This window comes from Cynocephalus volans, chromosome 7 (assembly GCF_027409185.1).
Source record: "Cynocephalus volans isolate mCynVol1 chromosome 7, mCynVol1.pri, whole genome shotgun sequence".
Taxonomy (NCBI): domain Eukaryota; kingdom Metazoa; phylum Chordata; class Mammalia; order Dermoptera; family Cynocephalidae; genus Cynocephalus; species Cynocephalus volans.
The window spans coordinates 97,779,936-97,804,298 of record NC_084466.1 but is presented as its reverse complement, the minus strand read 5'-3'; the positions used below and the strand labels follow the sequence as shown (position 1 = coordinate 97,804,298).

Here is a 24,363-nt window from a genome sequence, read left to right as displayed (position 1 = left end):
GGCAGGGCTCGTTCCCCAAGTCTCAACCAGATTGAAAACCCTTGAGAGCGGGGGTGGGTTGTCCATGCCCTTCTCTCCCCTTTTGTTGACCACCTGCCTTGTGCCTAGTATGTGGCAAACTGAACTGGAATATTGTAGAAGTTTTAACTGGACAGGACCTTAATGTGGTGCAGTGGAAAGAACACTGTGCTGGGAGCCCAGGGACCGATGTGAGTGTCTGCTCCACCATTGCTGGCTGTTGAGCTGGGTGACTGTGGACTTGTCACCAGCCACCCAGCCCTGTTTTCTCCTTTGTAAAACGAGATTGTTGACCACATCAAGAATGCGAATGTGCAGCTACCTCCCTCCCCTGCTCGTAAAGCTACCTCCCTCCCCTGCTCGTGTCAGGTGTCACTAACGGGTTGCAGGGCTCTTTCCTGCTGAACTCAGATGCAGCCTCCCACTCCTCCGCATTGTGTGCACAAAATCATGACCTGGGGACCAGCATGGGCATGTGAAGCTCAACCCATTTGCCAAGCTCAGTTTTGGTTCTTCCCAAGGACCTCTCTGTGCTTTGGCCATTGACACCAGCCCCCTCATGGTGTAAATGGGAAAGGGGAAGCTCGAGAGGTGAATGACTTGCTTACAGTCACACAGCAAGTCATGGCTGAGCATGAACCAGGCCAGCCATGTTAGTTCTATGCCTGGCTGGTTCTCTGTCTTTTTTCTTTTAAGAGATGAAGTGTTGCTATGTTGCCCAGGCTGAAGTGCAGGGCTGTTCACAGGCCCTATCTCACTACTGATCAGCACTGGAGTTTTGACCTGCTGCATTTCTGACCTGGGCCCGTTCACTCTTCCCTAGGCAACATGATGGTCTTCGCTTTTGGGAGGTCACCATATTGATGCTGAACTTAGCGCAGACACCCAATTGGCATGATGCATTACAGCCCAGAACTCCTGTGCTCCAGCGGTCCTCCAGCCTCAGCCCCTGAGTAGCTGGGACTGTAGGCAGCACGTGCTACCACACCTGGCTTTCGGTCTTAACAGAGGGAATTCTCTGAGGCTGCCTTACTCCCAAAGATTCTCCTGTGTCCTTCAATCTGTGTCCCAAGTCCTCAGCCCCCCTGCCCTAGGACTCCACAGAGTGCTCACCCTGGGTGTCATAGCCTGTGAACAGGGTGAAAGGTAGGAATACAGTTCTACATGTGCCCCATCTGTATACAAGATCCGTACCCATGCGCATGCTTCCCGAATGGGCCAATGACAAGCCAAGGTCTGTCCATTGCAATCTCAGCTCCAGGAGGACAGGGACTTCTCTCTGTTGTGTTCATTGTCATATCACCAGTGCCCCAAGCAGGGCTGGAGACATCAGGTCTTAGGCAATGCTTGTTGAGTGAATGAATGAAGGACTGTAACAGGAAGGTGGGTGAATAAGTCCAGCTCTTCCACGTGCTGGCTGTGTGACTTTAGGCAAGTAACTTAACCTCTCTGTGACTCCCTGAGTTGTAGGGGCTTGGAGCACGTAGGTGCCTGCAACTGGGCCTGACAGCCCTCAGCAAATGATGGACTTCATTTGCTATGTTGTACCAGAAGCAGAAGAGCTCCAGGTTTCTACAAGCCAGGGCCAGGTTCCTTAAATATTGGTATTCAATATCTGACCCTTCCTTTTTGGCATATTAATTAAAAAAAATGTGTGTGCCTGTGTATGTACATATTTCACTTCCTCCTCCTCCTCCCTGCCACAGAGCCTCTGAGTTTGTGTCATCTTCTCTGTTTAGTGTCTCCTTCTGCCTTGGATTAGTCTGTCCCCTTGGCCATCCAGTCACCTGTCTGCTCAGGTGAGCTGGCAGCCCTTCTCAGGAGGGAATCGCCATCTTGCTGGCAGGAGATAAGTGGGCTGTGAAAGCCAGGGTGATGGAGGGGAGCCCCCGCAGTCCCTGCCCCAAGGGTGCTCACCTTCAGACCAGGATCCTGAGCAAGTCGGGGGCCTCTGTGGGGGTTAGTTGCTGTGGGGTGAGAGGAAGGCTGTGTTCAGCTGCTGGGTTTTGGGCTTGGATAAAAGGCTTTATGAGAAAAAACATGAGGGTGGTGGAATCAGACAGACTTGGGTCCAAATCCTGACTCTGCCACCTCCTGGCTGTGTGACCTTGGGTAGGTCGCTTTGCCCTCTGAGCCTCAGTTATCTCACTTGTGTAGCAGGACTGTTAACCCTTTTGTGTGAGGCCACGGGAAGAAACAAATGACAGCGTTGAGTGAATGAAAAGCATTGAGTGTGGTGCCTGGCAAACTGTGGTGCTCAATGAATGCTAGCTTCCTGTCCCCAGACAGCTCACGCTGTTAACTCTGAGAGGACAGAGTTGCAGGAGAGAGCTGCCCTGAAGATGGCCTGTGGGTTTTGGAGACAGAGACAGTTCCCTTTATCCAGGGCAAGGGTTTTCTGATGGGGTAAGGGGGTCGGTCAGTGGAAGGTGGGCTCGGAGGCCACCTGCCACTCAGGAGAGAGAGGCCAGTGCCAGGTCTCACTCTGCCCGCTCTGGCTTCCCCTAGGTGGGTATAGGCAGAGCCTAGGACAGAGAAAAGGAAAAAAAAAAAAGAACCAAAAAATCCAGCTCCCCTTAGGTGAGGTCAAACCAAGTTCAGGACCCAGGGGGACCAGAGAGAAGGAGCCTGAAGGCAGGAGAGCAGGGAGGGGGCCTAAGACAAATGAGAGTATCCCCAGGAATCAAGGCACTTAACTGGCCTGTCTGAACCCAGAGGAGAGACAAATGAGATTGCAGGTTCCAAGGCCAGCTCAGGCTCTGGGGGGCATCCCAGGGGAGAAGGGAGGGCAGGAGACCCTGGCTCTGGCAGAGACCAAGGCCAGGCCAGGAGGAGGAGGGTGGGTTTCCCTCCTGATGGGGGTGGAGCTTGTGGGGCAAGCCTGATGGCCATGGTGGGAGGGAGATAGATGGGGGAGTGGTTATTCTCTGAAAACCCTGGTCATAACTCATGACCTTGTAATTTAGGCTCAGCTACTGGCTGTTGCACAGCCCATCCCAGGGCAGCCCTCTCCCAGCCGGGACCTTTTCTTCCTTCTGCAAAATGAGAAGGGAGCTTTGTCCGTTTGGTTCTTGTTTCAGCTATAACTAGTCCCTGTTTCTGAGCCCACCTGTAGACTGCAATCCTCATTCTCTTCCTCCTAACTGCCCTGAGACTGGTAGGGGAAGATTGCTTGATTCTTGACCCCTGGATGGGAAGGGACAGTCAATCACTGCTGGTGTGAGGTCCTTTTAGGGTTGATTACAGCGGCTACACAGAACACAGTGTTGTGAAGGATTCTGAAGTTGAATGTAGATTCAACAGAAAACAGTGCTGTGATTGATTAGTAATGTCTGTATGGGCAAGAGACAGGACTGGCAAGCTCCTTGGATCCTGGAGGAGCAGTAGTTAAACATAGCAGGGTGGGGAAGAGGAGAAGGGAGATTTGCCAAGCGTGTCCCAGATATCAGCCTTCACCTTCAGGGCGTGATGGCCTCTCGCCTGCTGTGCAGAGGTATGACCAGTGGATCTGAGAGCACAGAGGAGAACTTCATGGCAGAGGTGGTATTTGGGGCATGCATTTAAGGTTGAGAGAGGGAAGGTTCTTCCAGGCTGAAGGGACAGCAGCATCACAGGTGTGGGAGCCTGAGGGATGATGGCAGCCTGGCAGGCTGGGCCCTGGAGTGAAGTGGGCCATGCAGTTGGCCAGGGAGGTCAAGGACACATTGGGAGTAGCGCTGGACATCGTGGCCAGGAATTCAGTTGTAATTCTGCAGGAATTATGGGATGTGTACAAGCAGGCTGTGGCACAATCGAAGCTGTGCTTTCAGAAGATGCTGCAGCAGAGAGGAAACACAGTGTACTCTCTTACCCTTTATTCATTCTGCAGCACCCTTTCCGTGTTTGGGGAACAAACATAGCTTTCATCCTTCTCCCATTCAGACAAAATAAGCAGCTTTGCAGCCTGCTAGTGCCCTGCCTGGGTTCCTGGCCCACCGCTCATCAAGCAGGCAAAGATCCACAGCTCTCCAGGAGCAGCTTGACACACCAATCCCAGCTCTCGACCCTCAGTGCAAATAACAAGAATAACAGCAATAATAGTCATCTCAGCGATCAGCATGTGCCCAGCGGGGCCTCCAGTGAAGCTGTGATTGTCCTCCCCTTGCCTGGAAGACAGATGTGGCCTACTGTAAAAGGCTGAGGCTGTGGTGGGGGATGTGTCGCCAGCCCTGCTCTTCCCAGGGACCTTTGTAAGCTGCTGAGCAGATCCCCATGTCCTTCAAGGCCCTTGGCCTCCAGGGTGGGGTACATTGCCTCAGGATGGAGTTCTCAGCTCTCAGGAGAGGGAACATAGCCCCCAGGATAGGGTACAGGGCCAGTACCTGAGAGAGAGGACCCCCCAGCCAGTGCACAGCTGTGATTTCACCTGTTTCCAAAGCCAAGTGCTGTTGGTTTGGGCATTATTAGATTTCGATTAGTTATGCTTTTTCCTGTGCATTAGTGTACATAATTAAGAACTAACTTGCTATACTCTCTCCTCTTGTCATGGCTCAGAGACCTCCATGGTGTTTAGGGACTGTCTTCTCCTAACACCTCTAGGCAGTTGGCAGGATTCATTTATTTACCCGGTGACTATTTAGTGTCTCTAGGATGCCAACCCCTGTATAGGCTTAGGGACAGGACAGGGAGTGTGACAGGCCAGGCAGCTTCTCTATGTGTGCATGAAGCTTACAGGAATGTGGCGTGGGGGGTTGGAATAGGCAGTCCAGTCAGAAAATCAAATGAATAAACAGATCATTTCAGAGAGAGAGGACTGTGAAGACCATAACTTAGGGTGTGGGGACAGAGTGATCAGGCATCTCTTTAGATAGACCGTATCTGATCGAGTATTTGAAAAAGGCCTCCTGCGATGGTTTCACCCGAGTGAGTAATGACGAAGCTGCATGTGGTGCTCAGAGCGGGGTAAGCCCAGGGAGCCTGCCAGATGCAGTGTGGTGTGTCATCTTGGGCTCAATCACTAGGGCCTTGGACATGGTCTGATTTAAGGTTTTTTGTTTCTTTTTAAAAATTTTTTAAATTGTGGTAAAATACATATAACATAAAATTTACCATCTTAACCATTTTTAGGTGCAGTTCAGTAGTGTGAAGTACATTCACGTTGTTGTGTAACTGGTCTCCAAAACTTTTTATCTTGAAAACCCAAACTTTGCACCCATTAAACAATTCCCCACTCCTCTCTCCCCCTAACCCCTGGTAGCCACCATTGTACTTTCTGTCTCTATGAATTTGACTACTCTAGGTACCTCATATAAGTGGAATCATACAGTATTTGTCTTTTTGTGACTGCCTTATTTCATTTAGCATAATAAGGATCCGAATCCTTGACCTTGGCGAGCTAACCAGCCAGCACCCAAATTTTCCTCTTTTTAAAGGCTGAATAATATTCTATTAGGTGTGCATACCACATTTTGCTTATCCATTCATCCATGGATGGACACTTGGGTTGTTCCCATCTTTTGGCTGTTGTGAATGCTGCTGCTGTGAACATGGGTATGTAATGATTTAAGCTCTTTAGTGTTCCACGTTCCACCTGTGATGATAGATTGGGCCCCAGCCTGGGTCATGCTGGCACAGAATGAAGAGGGCTGGCCTAGCAGGATAACCCTTCCCCATGAGGACAGAGGAGGCCAAGTGCATAGAATCCTCCAGTTGCACTGATTGAGCTAGGAGCCCTAGGACTGAGCCTTTAAATCATCCTTGGACCAAAGGTGCTTTTCTCTGCATCTAAAATGTGAACCATAAACCAGGCTGACTTATAGGCAGTACTCACTGGTCGGGTTGTTTATGGCCAACGTCCTTCCTGATTGGTGGATGCCTATACTGTGCCCATTGTTAAATATTTGAATATCACCCTGCTGTAAACCAGCCCCAGACTTCCAAACCTGGCTGTGTGTTAGAGTCTCTTGCAGGGAGAGTGGGGGCTGCTGTTTAGAAGTTCACACTCTGGGCTCCCTTCCAGCCAACCGAGTCAGCAGGGCCTGGGAGTCTGTACTATAACAAGCTCCCTGGGGGTTTCCAATGCACAGTCTCAGGGGTGTCTTATTTGGGTTCCCCCAGAAGTAGACCTTGTGATGAGGACTTAAGTGCAAGTAGTTTATTGGGGGAGGAGATTCCAGGAAGCACAGGGAGGGGAGCAAGGATGTGAGACAGGCAAGGCAGGAAGCCATAAAGATGCATTATCAACCAAGTCACCCCTGTGGGCAGCTGGAGACTGAAAAGCCAGCGTAGAACACCTGCCTTTGAGTTACCCGCTTGGGAGGTAAGGGAGCTGGGGCATTTACCTACCAACCCTCACCTCTATCCACTCCCTCTGACAGTCACTCACTGAGGGTTGCTGTCAGGGTGTTAGATCCCTGAGGAGTGGTCCCTGATGACCGGAACCCCTCAGGCAAAGAATCACAGGGCTGGCCATTGGAGGTCAGGCGGGTGTGCGTGGAAATGGTATGTGCTGAGGGACAGCAGGCAGAGTGCCACCAGCATCTTCTATGGAGTCCGACCCAGCTCCCAACTCTCCATCATAAAGGGGGCGCCCTGGCCCCTGTGAGTTGTCACCATCCTTCCCACGGAAAAGAACCCCAGGCCTCATCCATCGCTGGTGGGAATGTGAAACGGTGCAGCCACAGTGGGAAACAATCTGGCAGTTCCTCATTATATTAAGCATAGAATTACCCTATGACCCAGCAATCCCACTTCTAAGTATATGCCCCCAAAGAGTTAAATACAGGTGTTCAAACAAAAACTTGTACACAGATGTTCAAAGCGGCATTATTTACAATTGCCCAAAGGTAGAAACAAACCAAACATCCATCACCTGATGAATAGATAAACAAAATGTGTTATATCCACACAATGGAATACTACTCAGCCATAAAAAGGAGTGAAATGCTGACACATACTACAGCATGGATGAACCTTGATAATTGTATGCTAAGTGAAAGCAGCCAGACTCAAAAGAGCACATATTGTGTGATCCCATTTATGTGAAATATCCAGAATAGGCAAATCCAGAGACAGAAAGTGGATTAATGGTTGCCAGGGACTGGGGGAAGGAGGAATGGAGAGTGACTGCCTAATGAGTATGAGATTTCCTTTGCAGGTGATGAAAATGTCATGGCACTAGATAGTAGTGATGGTTGCAGGACGTTGTGAATGTCCAAATGCCACTGAATTGTACACTATAAATAGTTAAAATGATAAATTTTATGTGATGTGTATTTTACCACAATTTTTACAAAAAGAACTCCAGGTATTCTACAGCTCTTTCTCTGTTTCTCAGGTGGGAAACAAACCCAGTGTGTGGCACGTGTACTCCAGGGTCACACAGCCAGGGATAGTTCTCCTGTGTGGCTGTTACTAGGGGCGCTGGGCTGGAGTTGAGCCAGGCAGAGTGGCCTCATTCCTGTGGGGACAGTGGAAACAGGTCTGTGGAAGCCTCCCATGGAGGAGAAACAGACCCTGCTCCTGGAGAAGCCAGGTCTGGATCCTGCTTCTGCAGAGTGACAGGGCAGCACCAGGCGGGGGTGTATGTGACCAGCTGGAAAATTATGGGGCGTCTTGTCTTAAATATAATGTTAAATCGGCACCTTTAATTAGTGCACTTAGAAAAGGTCACTAGCAATTACCTGAAACACAAAGAAGGCATGAGCGGGCAAGAGCCCCTGAGGAAGCCGAAAAGGACCATTTTGAGCAGCACATAATTGAGGGGAAAATGGATAAAAGTCCAGGAAATTACAGGGTGGGTGACAGCAACTGATGACCCCATCCCTGTCCTGCCCAGCACCCCGCCTCTTGGGAGGACCTGCACATCGGGTGCAAGAGAGCCATTTGGGATATCGGGCCCAGTTGTGCGACCTTGGCTGGAGAGACATGTGGCCTTCCCATAATGCCCTTGGCCAGTTGGGAACTTGGCCCCACATCCCCCACCTGGGCTGGGCCCTGGAGGAGGTTGGCAGATAAGGTCTGTGGTCCAGGGGGCTGCAGGCTGCCATGGACTCACTGCTGTACTGTGGACAGCATGGTGCTTATGGACCTCAGTTTCCCCTTGGGAAGTAGCTCAGTGTTCTCAAACTTTGCCACTAAAGGACTCCTGAGAGCAATGGAAAGGAAATGCATATTTCCTGAAAGGAAATGCATATTTCCTGAAAGGAAGTCAGGGGAAGGCTGGAAATTCTTTTACATCTTTAGGTTATATCTTTAAAAATAAATTTAATGTTACATTTGGCTCCTGATATATTCCTGTTTGTTTCAGTATAAAATAACTCATTTTAGGGCTGGCCCGTGGCTCACTGGGGAGAGTGCGGTGCTGATAACACCAAGGCCATGGGTTGGGATCCTATATAGGGATGGCCAGTTAGCTCACTGGCTGAGCGTGGTGCTGATAACACCAAGCCCAGGGTTAAGATCCCCTTACTGGTCATCTTTTTTTAAAAAATAAAAAAATAAAAAATAATAAAATAATTCATTGTCATGGAGCAACACAGATGCTTTGGGAAGATGTGCTTGGTTTATCTGTGACCGCCACATACCCCTCCTTCCACATCTTACTTTGGACAACTTGCTAACTGCCTTCAGCTTCTCCATCTCTAAAATGGAAAGGTTGAGCTCTGGGCTTGTTCCAACTTTGTTGTATGATTTGTTTACTCCTCTGTCTCCCACTTCTTACCTCTTCCCATCACCTTGGATGAGGCCATGTTCTACTCTGCTGTTCTGCTGCTTGACCTTGGAGAGGTTACTTTGCTTCTCTTAACCACAACTTGCTATTCTGTAAAATGGGTAGAATAATAACTACAAAACAGAGTTTCTGGGAAGATTTAATGAGAGAATTCATGTGAATAGGCCTAGTGTCTGTATATCATAAAAACCCAATGAATACCCAGCATCTTCCTTTTTCAAGTTTTGGACTTCCAGTGAGGGTCTGATGGAGTCATGTGTATGAAGTCCTGAATCTCAAGTTCACATATCAAGGGTAGAGGTGTGTGAGTTGTGAACAGACGTGGGCTCTGGGCCCAGAATACCTGGGATGTGGGTTCTAGCTCTGCCGTTTGCTGGCTGGGAGGCCGTGGTAAATTACTTAATCACTCTTTGTTGCCTTATCTGTTAAATAGGGAGAATAATAGTAAGGACTGAATTAGATAGTACATGCAAATTGCTTAGCTCAGTGCCTGGAAGATGATTGGGGCTCAAAAATGTTAGCTATCATTGTCATGTTAGAACTGTCCTTTCAAAAATTCACTTACAAAAGCTCATTAACCTTCTTTTCTAGATAACATTCCCAAAATTTGAAATCCTGCCCTCCTTAGCTTGATCTTCAGAGCTATTCGGTAAATATGAGTCAGTTTTTGGGGAAGAGAGGGTGTCTGTCCAATTTGATAAGGTAAACTGAAACCCTGAAGGGCGTGATCTGCCCAAGGCCATGGTTCTGATCTAACCAGGTGAAGACTACAGACCATCTCTTGAGAAAATGACTCACTGTACGGTCATAACATTTTGTGTACAGTGCCTTGGAGTTTAAGGACCTCCTGAAACTAAGGTGACCAGCTGTCCCAGTTTGCTGGGGCTTCCTGTTTTATTCAGCATGTGTGCCAGGAAATGCCTCAGTCCTGTACAAATCAGGGCTGTTGGTCACCCTACCTGAAAGCTACCTAGGGGAGCTGTGACCCTAGGAGCAAATGCCTTGTGCTAGGGCTTCTTAGGCAGGGTGTAGGCCAGGCATCCTGATGCCTGGGGTGGCCTCCGGGGCTTTGCTTTCTGTAAAGGGGTGACACCTACCTCTCGGTCCCCTTCTTGAGGACAGGAACTAGACCTTGTCACCCAGTTCCAGACCGGAGTTCCTTGAGGCTGAGCTTCATCTTCTTAATCTCTGTGTACTAAAATCGTGCTTATTATAAGGCCGGCACCTAGTCATTCTTGAACAAATACCAGAAGGTTTAGCCAAGTATTCTGAATTAGAAAGGGTGCTTCTGTTGAGAGACGCCTGATTTGGGCAATCACTCAGTCAGGAGAGACCCTCCCAAGGAACAACGAGACCACGGCTTCGGATGCAATTAGCAAGAGGTTTTATTGAATACACGGGTACCCGGGCGGCTCAGTCTCTCGGTGGACTGGCGCGCCGAGCAGAGTTTTTGAGCTTGTTTTATAGCAAAAAGCGCGGGTACAGAAGCGAGAAGCAAGGTAATTGGTCGGTTTAAACAAAGCCAGGGAAAAAGCGCGGGTCATGTGGGAGTTCTTGAAACAGCTGAAGGGCGCCCTGGAAACTGCTCTGGGAGGCCTAGTGCAAGCTGATAACAGAAGCTGAAAGAAGCGAGTTAATCACTTAGGGGCAGCAAAAACTTTCACAGGGCGGTTTCTTCCTTAGGTTGTCTAGATACATCCAGATACAGCTCTTGGTGTTATCAGTCAGAGACAGCATAGGTGGGAAACAGCAAAGGCAGGCAGAACTTAAAATTTTTCTAAGTACAGCACAATTTTTAACCTTCAATTTTCACCACAGGTGTTGGGGGGCTTTTAAACAAGAACACTTTTCAAACAGTAAAAATGGCATAAGCTAAATCAGTCTACCTCGCACACCCCTTTATGAATTTCTTGGCCTTGCGGAATGGCGTTACTGTGGCTAGCTTGGAAAACACTTCTTTCATTCCCCCATTTCTCTTGTGGGAAGCTCTAATCTTAGAGCGAATTTAGAGGTTGTCTTCGTTGTCTAGGGTCTGATACTTTTGTCTAAGGACCAGAATTTTTACTGCACTTACCCTGTCATTGATGAACTGGACTAACCTATTGATGATGCAGGGCCCGAGGGTGAGCAACAGAAGGAGGAGCAATAGGGGCCCGGCGAGGGTTGATAGGAGGGTAGTGAACCAAGGGGAGCTATTGAACCACCCTTCATACCAGTTTTGGTTTTTCTGGCGCTCCATCTGTCTTTTATCTAGTCTCTCTTTGAGTTTTCTCATGGAGTCTCGCACCACACCTGAGTGGTCTACATAAAAACAGCACTCTTCTTTTAGGGCCGCGCAGAGGCCTCCTTCTTTTAGAAACAGTAGGTCAAGGCCTCTTCTATTTTGGAGTACTACCTCCGATAGGGAAGTCAGCGAGTCCTCCAGCTTGCTGATTGAGTCCTGGAGGACCCGGAGGTCAGTATCCATGGCGGTCTGGAGGCTGGTTAGGCCTTGTTGGAGGTCTATGGGCCCTTTAACTAGGGCGGATGCGCCAGTACCTATACCTGCTGCGACCCCCAACCCCAGAAGAACAGCTAGGGTAAGTGAGACAGGCTCTCTCTTAACCCTGGGGTGAGGATCGTCATAGGCCTGCAACAAAGTTTCTTCAGAATGGTAATAGATGCGAGGGACCAGCTGGATCAGGATACAGAAATCTTTAGACTGATTAAAAACTGAGGTGGAGAGGCAGGGGGTGAGGCCGGTGCTGCAGGCCCACCAGCTATGGTTGGTGGGGAGCAGGTACTGATGGTTCGTGGAGGAGTTGATGGGTAGGGTCTGATTGCAAAGATGCTGATGGGTAGAGGGCACCTTTCCTATGCACGACCCGTGTCCTGAGACCTCAGTGAGGGTAAGCTTTCCTTGGCTCCCCCAGCGGCACTGGGTATAGTTGGAGGTATAAGTGAAGGCCCCTCCTAAGGAGGCAACTCCTTCATAATAAGGGGGACCCAAGGCCAAACAGAGCCAGCAAGACTTCGTGGCGTCTGGGTCGGTAGCATTTAAGGCTAGGAAGGCCCCCCTCACAAGGCCAAAGAGTCTGTCGCCCGTGGTTGGAGACAGAGTGTTCAGGACAACACTTTCCTCCAGTACCGTGGGGACTTGGCTAGGAGCCGCCGAGGGTTGAGAGATGGGCGGCGCTTCCCTCGTTGGGGAAGGGGGGTTTTTGTTAGGGGGTCCTTGTTTCGCAAGGACAGAGTTGGGGCCCACTGTCTCAGCTGGCTTGCTGGTGATCTCTAACCGAATGGTCAACTGTACGCCTGGATATCCAGACACATAGAATCCCAATCCCCAGGTTTTTCCTAATATCCACTCTTTGGATTGCCGTCCTTGTTCTGTGAAATTTATTTTAAGGGGGTTACACCAGCCGGTTTTTTCACAGGTTGCCAGTAGGGCACCCCATGATCGCTCTGTGCCATTCCATTTTACAGTTATGAGGTCCCAGGAGGACGTAGGTTGCCAATAAACAGTCCCCGTGGTTTCACAACTCCATTCTTTACAATACAGGGATTCTAGCCCTCCACACCTTCTAGCTTCTGAACGGGACCGGCCATCCCGGGGACACACGTAGAAGGTGGAACTTGCCATTCTGGTCCTAGCCTTAGGGTAGCTGCATCCTATGGCTCCCCAGGTGATCTGTCTATAAGCGCTCTCATAGTTTGAGTCAGGGGGTCTGACTCTCTTAGAGGTTGATACATCGGTTTCTGGGATATCCCAGGACTCAAGACCGGCCGCCAGGGCACATACATCAGGTGTAAGAATGGGCCACCAAGTCCAAGGGGGCTGGACTTTCTCTGTCTTCCAGACAACGTTCCCAGTTTGGGACAGTACCTGCCAGGTGAGGGTCACAGGCTGGTGAGGGTTTTCACTCCAACTCGTTCTGCCGCCGCCGAAAACGCAGCTTAAGAGGATGATCAGTCTTTTCCAGCTCCCAAGACTCATCTGGTGCCGAGGGTGGTGCAGGCTTGAGGTGAGAAGCATGGACCCAGGCAGCAATACCGTCGACTTTTACTGCGGTCGGAGTGGTCAGCAACACCAGGTACGGGCCTTTCCACCGAGGCTCAAGGCTGCTGGGTCGGTGGCGTCTGACAAGCACTCGGTCTCCGACCTGGAACGGGTGGGGGATTGTCACGGTACCGGGCTTGTACACCTCCTTGATCTGGTCCCAGATCTGGGTCTTCACAACTTCTAAAGCCTTTAAATGAGTAAATAAGACAGGGAGAAAATTATCATCGGGACTCAATGTCCCTCCAGACTCGAGTATGGGGGGCGGTCCCCCATAGAGAATTTCATAAGGAGTTAGACCAAACTGGCCAGGGGTATTTCTGGCTCTGAGCAGCGCTAAGGGAAGGAGGGCCACCCAGTCTTTTCCACCGGTCTCTAAGGCTAATTTGGTTAAGGTCTCTTTGATTGTCCTGTTCATTCTTTCTACCTGACCTGAGCTCTGGGGTCTATACGCACAGTGTAACTTCCAATTTATCCCCAGTTGAGTGGCCAGTCCCTGACTTATCTGAGCAACAAAGGCTGGGCCATTGTCTGACCCGAGTACCTTAGGGATCCCGAAGCGGGGTAGAATTTCCTCTAATATCTTTTTGCAGACGGTCAGGGCCGTTTCAGTTTTGGTAGGAAAAGCTTCTACCCATCCGGAAAAAGTGTCTATGAATACCAGCAGATACCTGTTTCCATACCGGCCAGGCTTTACCTCTGTGAAGTCTACCTCCCAGTACACGCCGGGTCGATCTCCTCGTTGTCTCTTTCCGATCTCTCGGTAGGTTGGGACCGCATTAGTCATGACACAAGCCTGACACCGACTGGTGACCTCGCGAACTACAGACTGGAGGTTCGGGATGAGGAGGCTGGTGCGGTTTACTAATTGGAGAAGCTTTTCTGGTCCTAAGTGTGTCAACTGATGCAACCGCTGAATAAATTCTTTCCCCCGGTCAGGGGTGAGCTCTCTTGGCTCGGCCTTAACCTGGGCGGGTTCGATTAGCTCTCGAGGTTTTGTAGTTTCTGCCAGCACTCTGGTCGACAGGGCGGCTTGTTTTGCAGCCTCGTCGGCCCTCCGGTTCCCGGTGGCCACAGGGTCATTTCCCCTCTGGTGGCCGGGGCAGTGGATAATGGCGACCCGCTTAGGGAGGTGAATGGCCTCTAGCAGGGCCAAAATTTCTTCCTTGTTTTTAATGTCTTTTCCCGCAGAAGTGAGCAACCCCCTCTGTTTATATATTGCCCCATGAATGTGAGCAGTGGCAAAAGCATACCTGCTGTCGGTGTAGATGTTGATGTTTTTTCCTTCGGCCAGGCGTAATGCCTGCGTCAAAGCCACTAGTTCGGCCTTCTGGGCTGACGTACCTTCTGGCAGGCTGCTTGTCCACACCGTCCGCTTGCCATCTACGATGGCGGCCCCTGCTCTCCGTTTACCCTCCGCGATGAAACTGCTACCGTCCGTATACCAGGCTGGCACCCCGGGCAATGGCTGGTCCTTCAGGTCTCGTCGAGTTCCAGTTTCTTCGGCGAGGATCTCTGAGCACCTGTGTACTGGGGTGGCTTCCGACTCGACTGGTAGGAGGGTAGCTGGGTTCAGGACGGCAGGGGGTGCAAACGATATCCTTTCATTTAGCAGCAGGCTCTGGTAATGAGTCATCCTGGCATTGGTCATCCACCGGTCGGGGGGCTGCCGCACAATGCTTTCGAGGCTATGGGAAGCAATCACAGTCACATTCTGTCCCAAGGTTAACTTATCAGCGTCCTTGAGAAGGAGTGCCACGGCTGCAACCGCTTTCAGGCAGGTTGGCCACCCGCTAGCCACCGGATCCAATTTTTTTGATAGGTAAGCTACTGGCCGCCGCCAGGGTCCTAAAGTCTGAGTAAGCACTCCCCGGGCCACACCGGCCCTCTCATCTACGTATAGAGTAAATGGTTTGGTGAGGTCTGGGAGGGCCAAAGCGGGGGCTGACAGCAAGGCTTTTTTTATGTGGTCAAAAGCTTTCTGATGTTCCTCAGTCCAGGTAAAAGGGATGCTTTCCTTTGTTAAGGGATACAGGGGTGCAGCTATAGAAGCAAACCCAGGGATCCAGAGCCTGCAGAATCCTGCAGTGCCCAGAAATTCACGGACCTGTCTGGGGGTCGTGGGAGCGGGGATCTTCATAACAGTAGCCTTTCGGGCCGGGGTCAGCCATCTTTTTCCCCCCCTGAGTAGGTACCCCAGATAGGTGACCTCTCTTTGGCAGAGCTGGGCCTTTTTAGCCGATACCCGGTACCCTAATTTACTCAATTCCTGTAGGAGCTTCTGTGTCCCTTCTTTGCAGTCTCTATATGTGGGGGCTGCCACCAAGAGGTCGTCTACATATTGGAGTAGCACTACCTGAGGGTTGAGGGCCCTAAAGGGGGCCAAATCTCGGTGGAGGGCCTCGTCGAAGAGAGTGGGAGAGTTCTTGAACCCTTGGGGCAGCCGTGTCCAGGTCAACTGACCTGTGTTACCTTTTTCTAGGTCTTTCCACTCGAACGCGAATAGCGGCTGGCTGCTGGGGTGTAGCTTGAGGCAGAAAAAGGCATCCTTGAGATCTAAGACTGAATACCAAGTGTGGCTGGGCGGAAGGGAACTCAGAAGGCTGTAAGGGTTTGGGACGGTGGGATGAATATCCTGTACCCTTTTATTAATTTCTCTCAGGTCTTGGACTGGCCGATAGTCATTGGTCCCTGGCTTTTTTACAGGTAGTAGAGGGGTATTCCAGGGCGATTGACAGGGCACCAAGACCCCTAGGTCTAAGAACCTCTGGATGTGGGGTCTGATACCTTCCCGGGCTTCCTTGCTCATTGGATATTGTCGAACAGCCACCGGTGAGGCACCTGATCTTAGTTCCACTACCACTGGTGGGACTTGATTGGCCAGTCCCATGCCTGCCCTCTCTGCCCATACAGTGGGAAAAAGTTGGAGCCAGGATGGGTCGATAGAGGAGGGACCTGGCTTTTCATGTAGCCGGTATTCTTCTTCTAGGTTCAGGGTCAGGCACAGTGTAGGGCGGTCTTCCCATGTTACTTGTGGGCCCTCAGCAGAAAACTGGATCTGGGCCTTTAGTTTGGTTAAGAGGTCCCTACCCAACAAAGGGGCGGGGCACTCAGGTATGACCAGAAAGGAGTGGGTCACCTGTTTATGTCCAGCCTTTAAAAGTCTCTTTGTGGTCCAGGGGTAGACTTTGCTCCCTGTTGCTCCTTGTACGACTGTCCGTCTGGACCCTACCCTTCCCAGGGGTTGGGTCAAAACTGAATGTTCAGCCCCGGTATCGACCAGGAACTCAATGGGAGTCCCCTCCACAGTCAGCGTTATCCTGGGTTCGGGGAGGGGGTCCGAACCTTGACTCCCCTAGTCATCTAGGGACAGAACTTTGGCTTCTCTGACGTTTTTCTTTCGGGGACATTCTCTTGCCCAGTGACCCTTTTCTTTACAGTATGCGCACTGGTCTTTGTCCAGAGGAGATCTTTTATCCCTAGGTGTCTTTCTTGCCTGGTTGCTCAAATTCCCTGTCTGCCTATCTCTAGAACCTTTTTCACTTATCACTGCGGCCAAAATCCTAGTCAAGTTTTTTTCTTGGCGCTTATCGCGCCGCCTTTCTCTCTCTTCTGCCTCTTTTTTTTCTCTTTCTTGTCTTTCTTCTTCTGTCTCCCTTTTGTGGTACACTTTTTCTGCCTCCCTCATTAAATCTTGCAAGGAATAATCTTGGAGCCCCTCTAGCCTCTGTAACTTTTTTTTAATATCTGGGGCTGACTGTCCGATGAAGGCCATGGCAACTGCAGCCTGCTGCCCCTCAGAAGAGGGCTCAAACGGAGTGTATCTCCTATAGGCCTCCATTAGGCGTTCTAAGAAAACCGAAGGGGGTTCTGCCGGTCCTTGTAAGACCTCTCTTACCTTAGCCAAATTGGTGGGGCGCCGAGCTGCCCCTTTGAGACCTGCCACTAGAGTCCGGCGGTAGACCAGGAGACGCTCCCTACCTGCGGCTGTGTTGTAGTCCCACTGAGGTCGATTGAGGGGGAAGGCCTCATTAATGAGGTTGTCGAGTTGAGTAGGGGCCCCGTTGTCCCCCAGGACATTCTTGCGGGCCTCAAGGAGAATCCTTTCTCGTTCCTCCGTGGTGAAGAGAATCTGTAGGAGCTGTTGGCAATCGTCCCAGGTGGGCTGATGAGAAAACATAAGAGACTCAAGGAGCCCCGTGAGTCCTGCTGGATTTTCAGAAAAAGAAGGATGATTAGATTTCCAATTATAAAGATCTGCTGAAGAGAAAGGCCAATATTGCAGAGGGACTAGGCCGTTGGGCTCGGCTGGGGGTCCTATGGCTCGGAGGGGTAAAATCACAGTGGAGTCAGGACCCGAGTCGTCTGCCGGACTGCGGGCACGGCGACTCCTGGTCCCCGCGGCTGGTCCCTCAGGATCGGAAATATCGGGCGCCTGGCCCGGCGCCGGTCCGACCGCCTGAGGGGCCAGAGGAGGTGGCAGGGCTGCCGGATAGGGCGGGGGCTCAGAGAGAAGGAGCAAGTCGTCTGTTGCCGGGTAGATGGGGGGTCGGGGAGGAGCGGATGGCCTCTCTGGACTGGAGACGACAGCGACCTTGACGGAGGGCGGCATCCATGGTGGGGGACTCTGGGCGAGGTCTTGCCACACCACGATATATGGAACTTGGTCCGGGTGTCCCCCGATTTCCTGAAAGACAATCCTTTTAACTGCGGAAATAACAGAAACATTAAAAGTTCCTTCCGGCGGCCACCCGACACCGAACGTGGGCCACTCGGAGGAACAAAAGGTCCGCCATTTTCCCTTTCTGATTTCCACGGACAGATTGTGAGCCCTTGCTTTCACGTCCCTCCAGTGATCTAGAGTGAGGGAGAGAGGGGTAGAGTTATTTTGTCCCATTTCGAAGAGAGGGACCACGACACAGAGGCCTATCAGGAACAAAACAAAAAGAAACCAGAAACGGCGGCGAGATCGAGTAGCGTAGAGACAAAAGAAGGAGTCAGATGGCAGAGCGCGCCTCTCTAGACGCGGCAGTGGGATCAGAACATAATGATCCTCTCCTGAGGGGTCCACCAGGCGTCCCTGGTCCTCCCCTGATCCTGGGACGTCTCCCAGGATTACCGGGCGGTGAGCCCCCGAACACGTCTGTTCGCTACTCACACGTCGCTCCCAGAGCGATCAGCCCGGAACAAACTGAAACCAAAATGCGCGCACTCAGAGGGACAGTCAGAGTTACGGAGTCAGACACAGAAACGAGACACGGAGCGATCGCTGGCCAGCTTACCTCCCGTTGGTGGGTCGGTGGTCCCTGGGTGGGGGTCTGATCCCGGACGAGCCCCCAAATGAGAGACGCCTGATTTGGGCAATCACTCAGTCAGGAGAGACCCTCCCAAGGAACAACGAGACCACGGCTTCGGATGCAATTAGCAAGAGGTTTTATTGAATACACGGGTACCCGGGCGGCTCAGTCTCTCGGTGGACTGGCGCGCCGAGCAGAGTTTTTGAGCTTGTTTTATAGCAAAAAGCGCGGGTACAGAAGCGAGAAGCAAGGTAATTGGTCGGTTTAAACAAAGCCAGGGAAAAAGCGCGGGTCATGTGGGAGTTCTTGAAACAGCTGAAGGGCGCCCTGGAAACTGCTCTGGGAGGCCTAGTGCAAGCTGATAACAGAAGCTGAAAGAAGCGAGTTAATCACTTAGGGGCAGCAAAAACTTTCACAGGGCGGTTTCTTCCTTAGGTTGTCTAGATACATCCAGATACAGCTCTTGGTGTTATCAGTCAGAGACAGCATAGGTGGGAAACAGCAAAGGCAGGCAGAACTTAAAATTTTTCTAAGTACAGCACAATTTTTAACCTTCAATTTTCACCACAGGTGTTGGGGGGCTTTTAAACAAGAACACTTTTCAAACAGTAAAAATGGCATAAGCTAAATCAGTCTACCTCGCACACCCCTTTATGAATTTCTTGGCCTTGCGGAATGGCGTTACTGTGGCTAGCTTGGAAAACACTTCTTTCACTGTTTGCAAAAGACAGAAATCCACCTCAACTGAGTGACCAGAAAAAGAAAGAAAAAGAAAAAGGTGTGTGTGCGGTGTGGTTCTGAGTTCATATAGTTCAGAAATCCAGAGGATGGAGCTCATATCAGGCATAGCTGGCCGCAGACGCTGAAGCCATCAGGAACCTGTCTCTCTGTGCACCATTTGGTTCTGTTTTTCTCCTCGCTGGCCTCATTCTCAGGGAGGCTCTTTCTCTGTAGTGCCAAGGATGGCTTCCAGCAGTGCCAATTTAGCAACCCCAGTGGAAAGAGAGCTCTTCTTTCCCAGTAGTTCCAGCAAAAGTCCCAGGGTTGGCTTTGACTGGCTAGTTTGGGTCATATGCTCATCCTTGACTCAATCGTTGTGACCAGGGAGTTGGAATGCTCTGATTGGCTAAGGCTGAGTTATGTGCCCATCTTGAAACATAGGAATTAAAATGTGGGGGGCCTGCCCTCATCTGTGCCACTTGGAGGGGGTCTTCAGATTAAAATCAGAAAAAGTGAGGCAGGCAGAAGTCACAGCTGTCCATTACATGCCCAGATATGGGAATGAGGGTTCGCTGTTATAGCCATGTACACTCTGTGACACATGGACCAGGTTAGAGGTGGGGAGCCTGGGTCAGAGCCCAAAGACACTCAGGGCTCATGTGATGGTCGGTGACCTGCTGGAGGTTTGTTGAGTAGCTGCTCCCTGCTGGGACTTCAGCCACCTGAGCAAGGTGGCAAAGAATGAACCTGACTTCCCGTGTTTGCTCTCTGCTCTCTCCCTTGGCTACTTCAGGTTCCTCTGTGACCCAGTTGCTGGCCCGAGACATGGACAATGACCCCCTTGTGTTTGGTGTGTCTGGGGAGGAGGCCTCCCGCTTCTTTGCAGTGGAGCCTGACACTGGCGTGGTGTGGCTCCGGCAGCCACTGGACAGAGAGGTATGACTTGCCATATCCCTGCCCCAGTATTTTCCTGGGGGGAATGAGCAGATGCTGGGAAAAGGGTGGCTCACCATCTTTTAGGGGCCTTTCTCTGAGACCCCATTCTGACTCTGAACTAGCATCTTCCTGCCTGAAGGTATCCTTCTTCAAGGGCCAATGCTGATGTCTGGACTTTGAGTTGGAATGGAGTAATTAGGGGTGTCTCCAAGCAAGGGGCAACATTGGATAGGCAAGAGAGACAGTGACCCTGGGTTCAACCCTCGTAGAACGGGGCTCCGTGAGGTGTATAAGTCTGCCTCCATCCCCAACAAATGTTTCCCAAAGGACAGTTTCCAGAGAAGCAGGAATACAACCCCTATCCTTGTCCTCTCCTTGCACTTGAGGAGTGGCCACAGAGGTGTCCAGTGACCTGCTCAGTGTCACACAGCAGTTTAGAGGTAGAGCCAAGGCTAAGACCCAAGATTCTTGACTTCTCTGATATTGCTCTTTTAGGGGAAGGATTCATATTCCACACCTGCTTCCTCAGCATTCCAAAGGGCAATACTAGTTTTTTAGGGAAGCCTTTGGATACCCAGTAACAGACAAGCTCCTGGGGCAACACTGGGGTCCCTCCAGCTCCACCTAGTGCCTGGGACCCAGGACTTCAGCACGCCCTTCTAACTCTGCTTTCCTCCCTCCCTCCCTTTTCTTTCAGACTAAGTCAGAGTTCACAGTGGAGTTCTCCGTCAGTGACCACCAAGGGGTGAGTGTCCCCTGAGCCCCCTGCTGCCCTGGGAGGCATGTTCCTGGGCTCAGCAGGGTCCCCAGGCCCCTTGGGTGGAAAGAGGCCTGAGGCAGGTGGCGGTGCTAATTCCCCACCCTTCTCTTGCCAGGTGATCACTCGAAAGGTGAACATCCAGGTTGGGGATGTGAATGACAATGCACCCATATTTCACAATCAGCCCTACAGCGTCCGCATCCCCGAGGTAGGTGCCACCAGGGTTGCACATGGGGGCCATCAGGGGCCTGCTGCCCCACAGAGCCCTTGGGTATAGGCTGAAGAGTTGGCTGAGGAAAGGGCTTCTTCTCCTATGCCCACACGTGGCCCAGGCGTCAGCTCCGGGCAGGTTGCTGCTCATGCCCGCAACCCGAGGGCAGGGGAAGAGTGGCTGAGCCAGCGGGTTGGTGGGAGCCTCATGCCTGAGAGAAGCCTGCCTTGGCTGAGCCCCACAACTCCAACCGGAGTCAACGGTGGGACAGGAGTTGAGAGGGGCAGGTGTCGCACCCTTTTCCTTCTATTCCTAACACAGCGTGGGCCTCGGGCAGGCCCAACCCCAGGCCTTCCTGCTTCGGCCGTAATCAGGTTCCCCTGGGACTCAGGAGCTTGCAGTTCCAGGAAGGCACTTTCCCTAGCCCCATGGGCCACCCCCCCGGCCCTGCCCCTGTCTCCCCGGCCCTTGGTCTGTGTACTCTGAGCATGTTTGCGTGAGTGCATGTGTGGAAAATCAGGCCATTGCTGGTAATTGAGAAGTACAAATTATTGCATTACCAACGGTTCGTTAATAAGCTGGCTGCTTCTCCCGATGGCACCAGGGTGCTCATCGCTTGCTGTCCCTCACCGGTGGCTGATGACTGGCAGTTAGCGGTTCAGAGACCCTTAAGGCAGTAGATTAAGAGCTTCTACCGGGTGTCCCTCAGGCCTGCCCTCAGAGCTCTGGGCTGGATGGCAGCAGTAAAGGTTTGGGATGAGAACAGTGGAAGATAGTATCCTCTGAAAGGCAGGCTGGCACCCTGGCGCTTGAGTTCTAACCCCTGTATGTTATCAATCATCGGATCAGGCAACAAAAATAGTCTTTAGAGAATATCTATTTAGTTTACATATGATGCTTGGCATAGGAGAGTGATTTGCCCAAGGTCATACACCTCTGACTTTGACCCCCAGGGCAGGTTCAGACTCCCTCAAGATGAAGAGATCTTGTCTCATACCCCCAGTTCCTGGCCCTCATTACTTAGCTGTGAGCCAACAGTCCACGCTTGTGCCAGATGGAGGGAAGTGGGGGGCCAGTGCATGGTGGAGAGGCACCAGAGCCACCCGCTCTGCCCCCACCTGGGGCGGGACATGAGGAGGGAGGGCCCTCGGTCCTAAGCATGGGGGCACAGGGCCCTGAGCCATGGCCAATGTGCCCAGGGACTGCGGCTTGGCTGTGGGCTCTCTCTCATTTGGAAGTCTCCCTAATTTAATTAAGGGTCTCTACGTGCCAGCCTGCACTTTGGGCCTGGGCTCAGAAACCAAGGGCATGGCTCAGAGTTAATGAGCCTTGGACCTATTGCTCAGCTGCCATCCTGGCAGGCATGGCAGCCCTGTCTTCCCTCACAGGGGCAGTAGGCAGCAGCCATGGCAAGGGAACCAGGGGCCGTATCCCTGCTCCCAGCCCTCAGGCCGAGGCCAGCCTGCTCCTCTTTGCTGCAGGAGATGTGACCTCCAACATGCAGCCCTGTTGGCATCCCCTGAGATTCTCCAAAGGCCTCTGCCCCCAAGGAGAGAGCTGCTACAGTCTTTCATATCGTTAACAAGTATTTATTGAGGGGCTGCTGTGGGCTTGGCTCTTTGCCAGGATCTCGTCTCACAGAGCCCTGGGAGGCTGCAGGAATGAGGGATGACAGGAGGGAAAACTCCAGGCAGGAGACCACAGGTGTAGCCCCTACTCTGCCCCCAGGTTGCTGGGTCCATTCAGGCATGTCTCTTCACCTCTCTGGGACACAGTCCTCCTTATCTAATAAAAATTAAGTACAGGTGGGAGAAAATGGCCTGTCTCCTGTCCACCTGATGAGGACAAGGTAGACTGAGAGGGGCCAGCTGCAGAGGACACACAGTCCTGGGAAGGAGGCCCATGTGGCTTACTTATACGTGAACACCCCAGTCACTTCAGTGGCCTGATACTCGACACCCTGCTCGCGGCTGCTCATTGTGGCCAGTGGGGATGTGGTGTCAGCTGGACACAGGCTGGGCCGCTCCTGACCTGAGGTGACTTGGCACTGCCCAGCCTTGGCCTGGTGCGGTCACCTGAGTTGGAACTTAGCTGACTGGCTCAGGCCCCAGCAAGGGTACCAGCACGGGGCCTGCTGGCCCCTGGCCCAGAATCGGGCCCAGGGTTTCCTGTTGCACTGAGATCACCCTGGAAACCCCAGACCCCTGGCCTTGAGAAGTGTGATTCAGTGGCTGAGGCCCTGTGGATGTGAACCGAGTGAGAATGCAAGCCAGAGAGACGGGGGAGGGGAAGGCTGCTGCAGACCCTGTTAGGCATGAGTGCCATGTGGAGTTGGACCAGCCCCTTCCAGGGCTGATATCTCGTCACCTGAGGACAAAACCCATCGGGAGCAGCTCCTTATCCATCAGTGCTTTGCCGTTTCTTGAGGGATGGCTGACAAGCTCTGGTGGCTGCCTCCATCTGTTTAGCTCCTCTTGCTCGACTCAGCCACCTGCACCCTATCCCTTACCCTCCCATCCTCCATCCCCAGCCCCGGGACCCTAATAATAACTGGATCTGTTGTGGCCAGAACCCAAAGATAGGCACAGGGAGCAGTTGCAGCGTGGCAAATCGAGGTCTACACAAGGAAGAACTTCCAAATAATGAGACCCTCCCTGCCACCAGGCACACAGTCTACTCCCTGCCTTGCTGAGGAAGTACTGAGCTCCCCAGGCCTGGAGTCATGTAAGCAGAAGCAGGAGGACCACTTGTCTCAGAAGTCATCCAGCACTGCATGTAGGAAAAGTGATGAATCAGAGGGTCCCAGATGTGCCGCAGCAGAAATCACCAGGGGACTGGTTAGGATGCATTTTCCAGGCCCCTGCAATTCTGAATCAGTAGGCTGGGGAGAGCTGGCCCAGGAAGCTGCATTTTCAACAAACTCCTCTGGTAACAGTGAGACCAGCCAGGTTTGGGGAGCCCTGGAGGATGACACATCAGAGGGTTCCTGAGAGGTGCTGGGGCAGCCCATCTTGGATGAGAACTTTCAGCAGGTCCATGGCTGCCTAGAGACATGGCCCATGGGCCCAAGTCCCTCAGAACAGGAATAGCAGGGGCTGGGAAGTGGCTGAAGGCCAGACACTGCCCTTTCCCGGGAGAAGCCCACCTGCCCCCGCTGGCCCATCCCCGACTCCCACTCCCTCTGAAGGCCCCTGCCCTGGCCTGGCCTCTGCTTGGGAAAAGCCAGGCAGGTGTGTGTTTGGGTTTGTTTGTTCTCAGCTCTCCTCCTGCCCACCCCTCTCCCCTCACTAAGCTGTTCTCTATGTAATTATCCATTTTATCAGGGTGAAAGGCCCTGCAATTCACTTGTCGAAGCCCTAACGAGACAGTGTGGATGCTTTCAAGTCTGTAAAGAAAAGGGAAATCCTGCTAGAATTGGCAACTTAATTCACCAAGCCAGCCTCGACAGACCTCATTAAGTCCCTGTGTATTCATTTCAGGCTAATGGCTGTCATGCTGACTGCTGTTTGATTTGCTGTAATAGACTTTTATGGCGTTCCAATTTGCTCAAACGTGTTTGCCTGTGTCTGTGCCCAGTGGTGCTGCTCCAGTACCTCTGTTAGAAGTGTGTGCCCACCTCACTGACCTTCAGCACTGCCCCCATCCTGCTCCTCCCAGGGTCACCCCCTCGGC

The 24,363-nt window shown here is 51.9% G+C and overlaps 1 protein-coding gene across 3 annotated transcripts in view; it reads left to right on the top strand.

Annotated features, from left to right (window-relative positions):
• Positions 1-24,363, top strand: part of CDH23 (cadherin related 23) — a 372,185-nt gene that overhangs the window by 57,985 nt on the left and 289,837 nt on the right. For all 3 annotated transcript variants that reach the window (XM_063101657.1, XM_063101655.1, XM_063101656.1), the window contains exons 3-5: positions 19,578-19,720; positions 20,418-20,465; positions 20,596-20,688. In XM_063101657.1, coding sequence (XP_062957727.1) covers positions 19,578-19,720; positions 20,418-20,465; positions 20,596-20,688 — 284 coding nt within the window. The remainder of the gene's footprint in view (positions 1-19,577; positions 19,721-20,417; positions 20,466-20,595; positions 20,689-24,363) is intronic.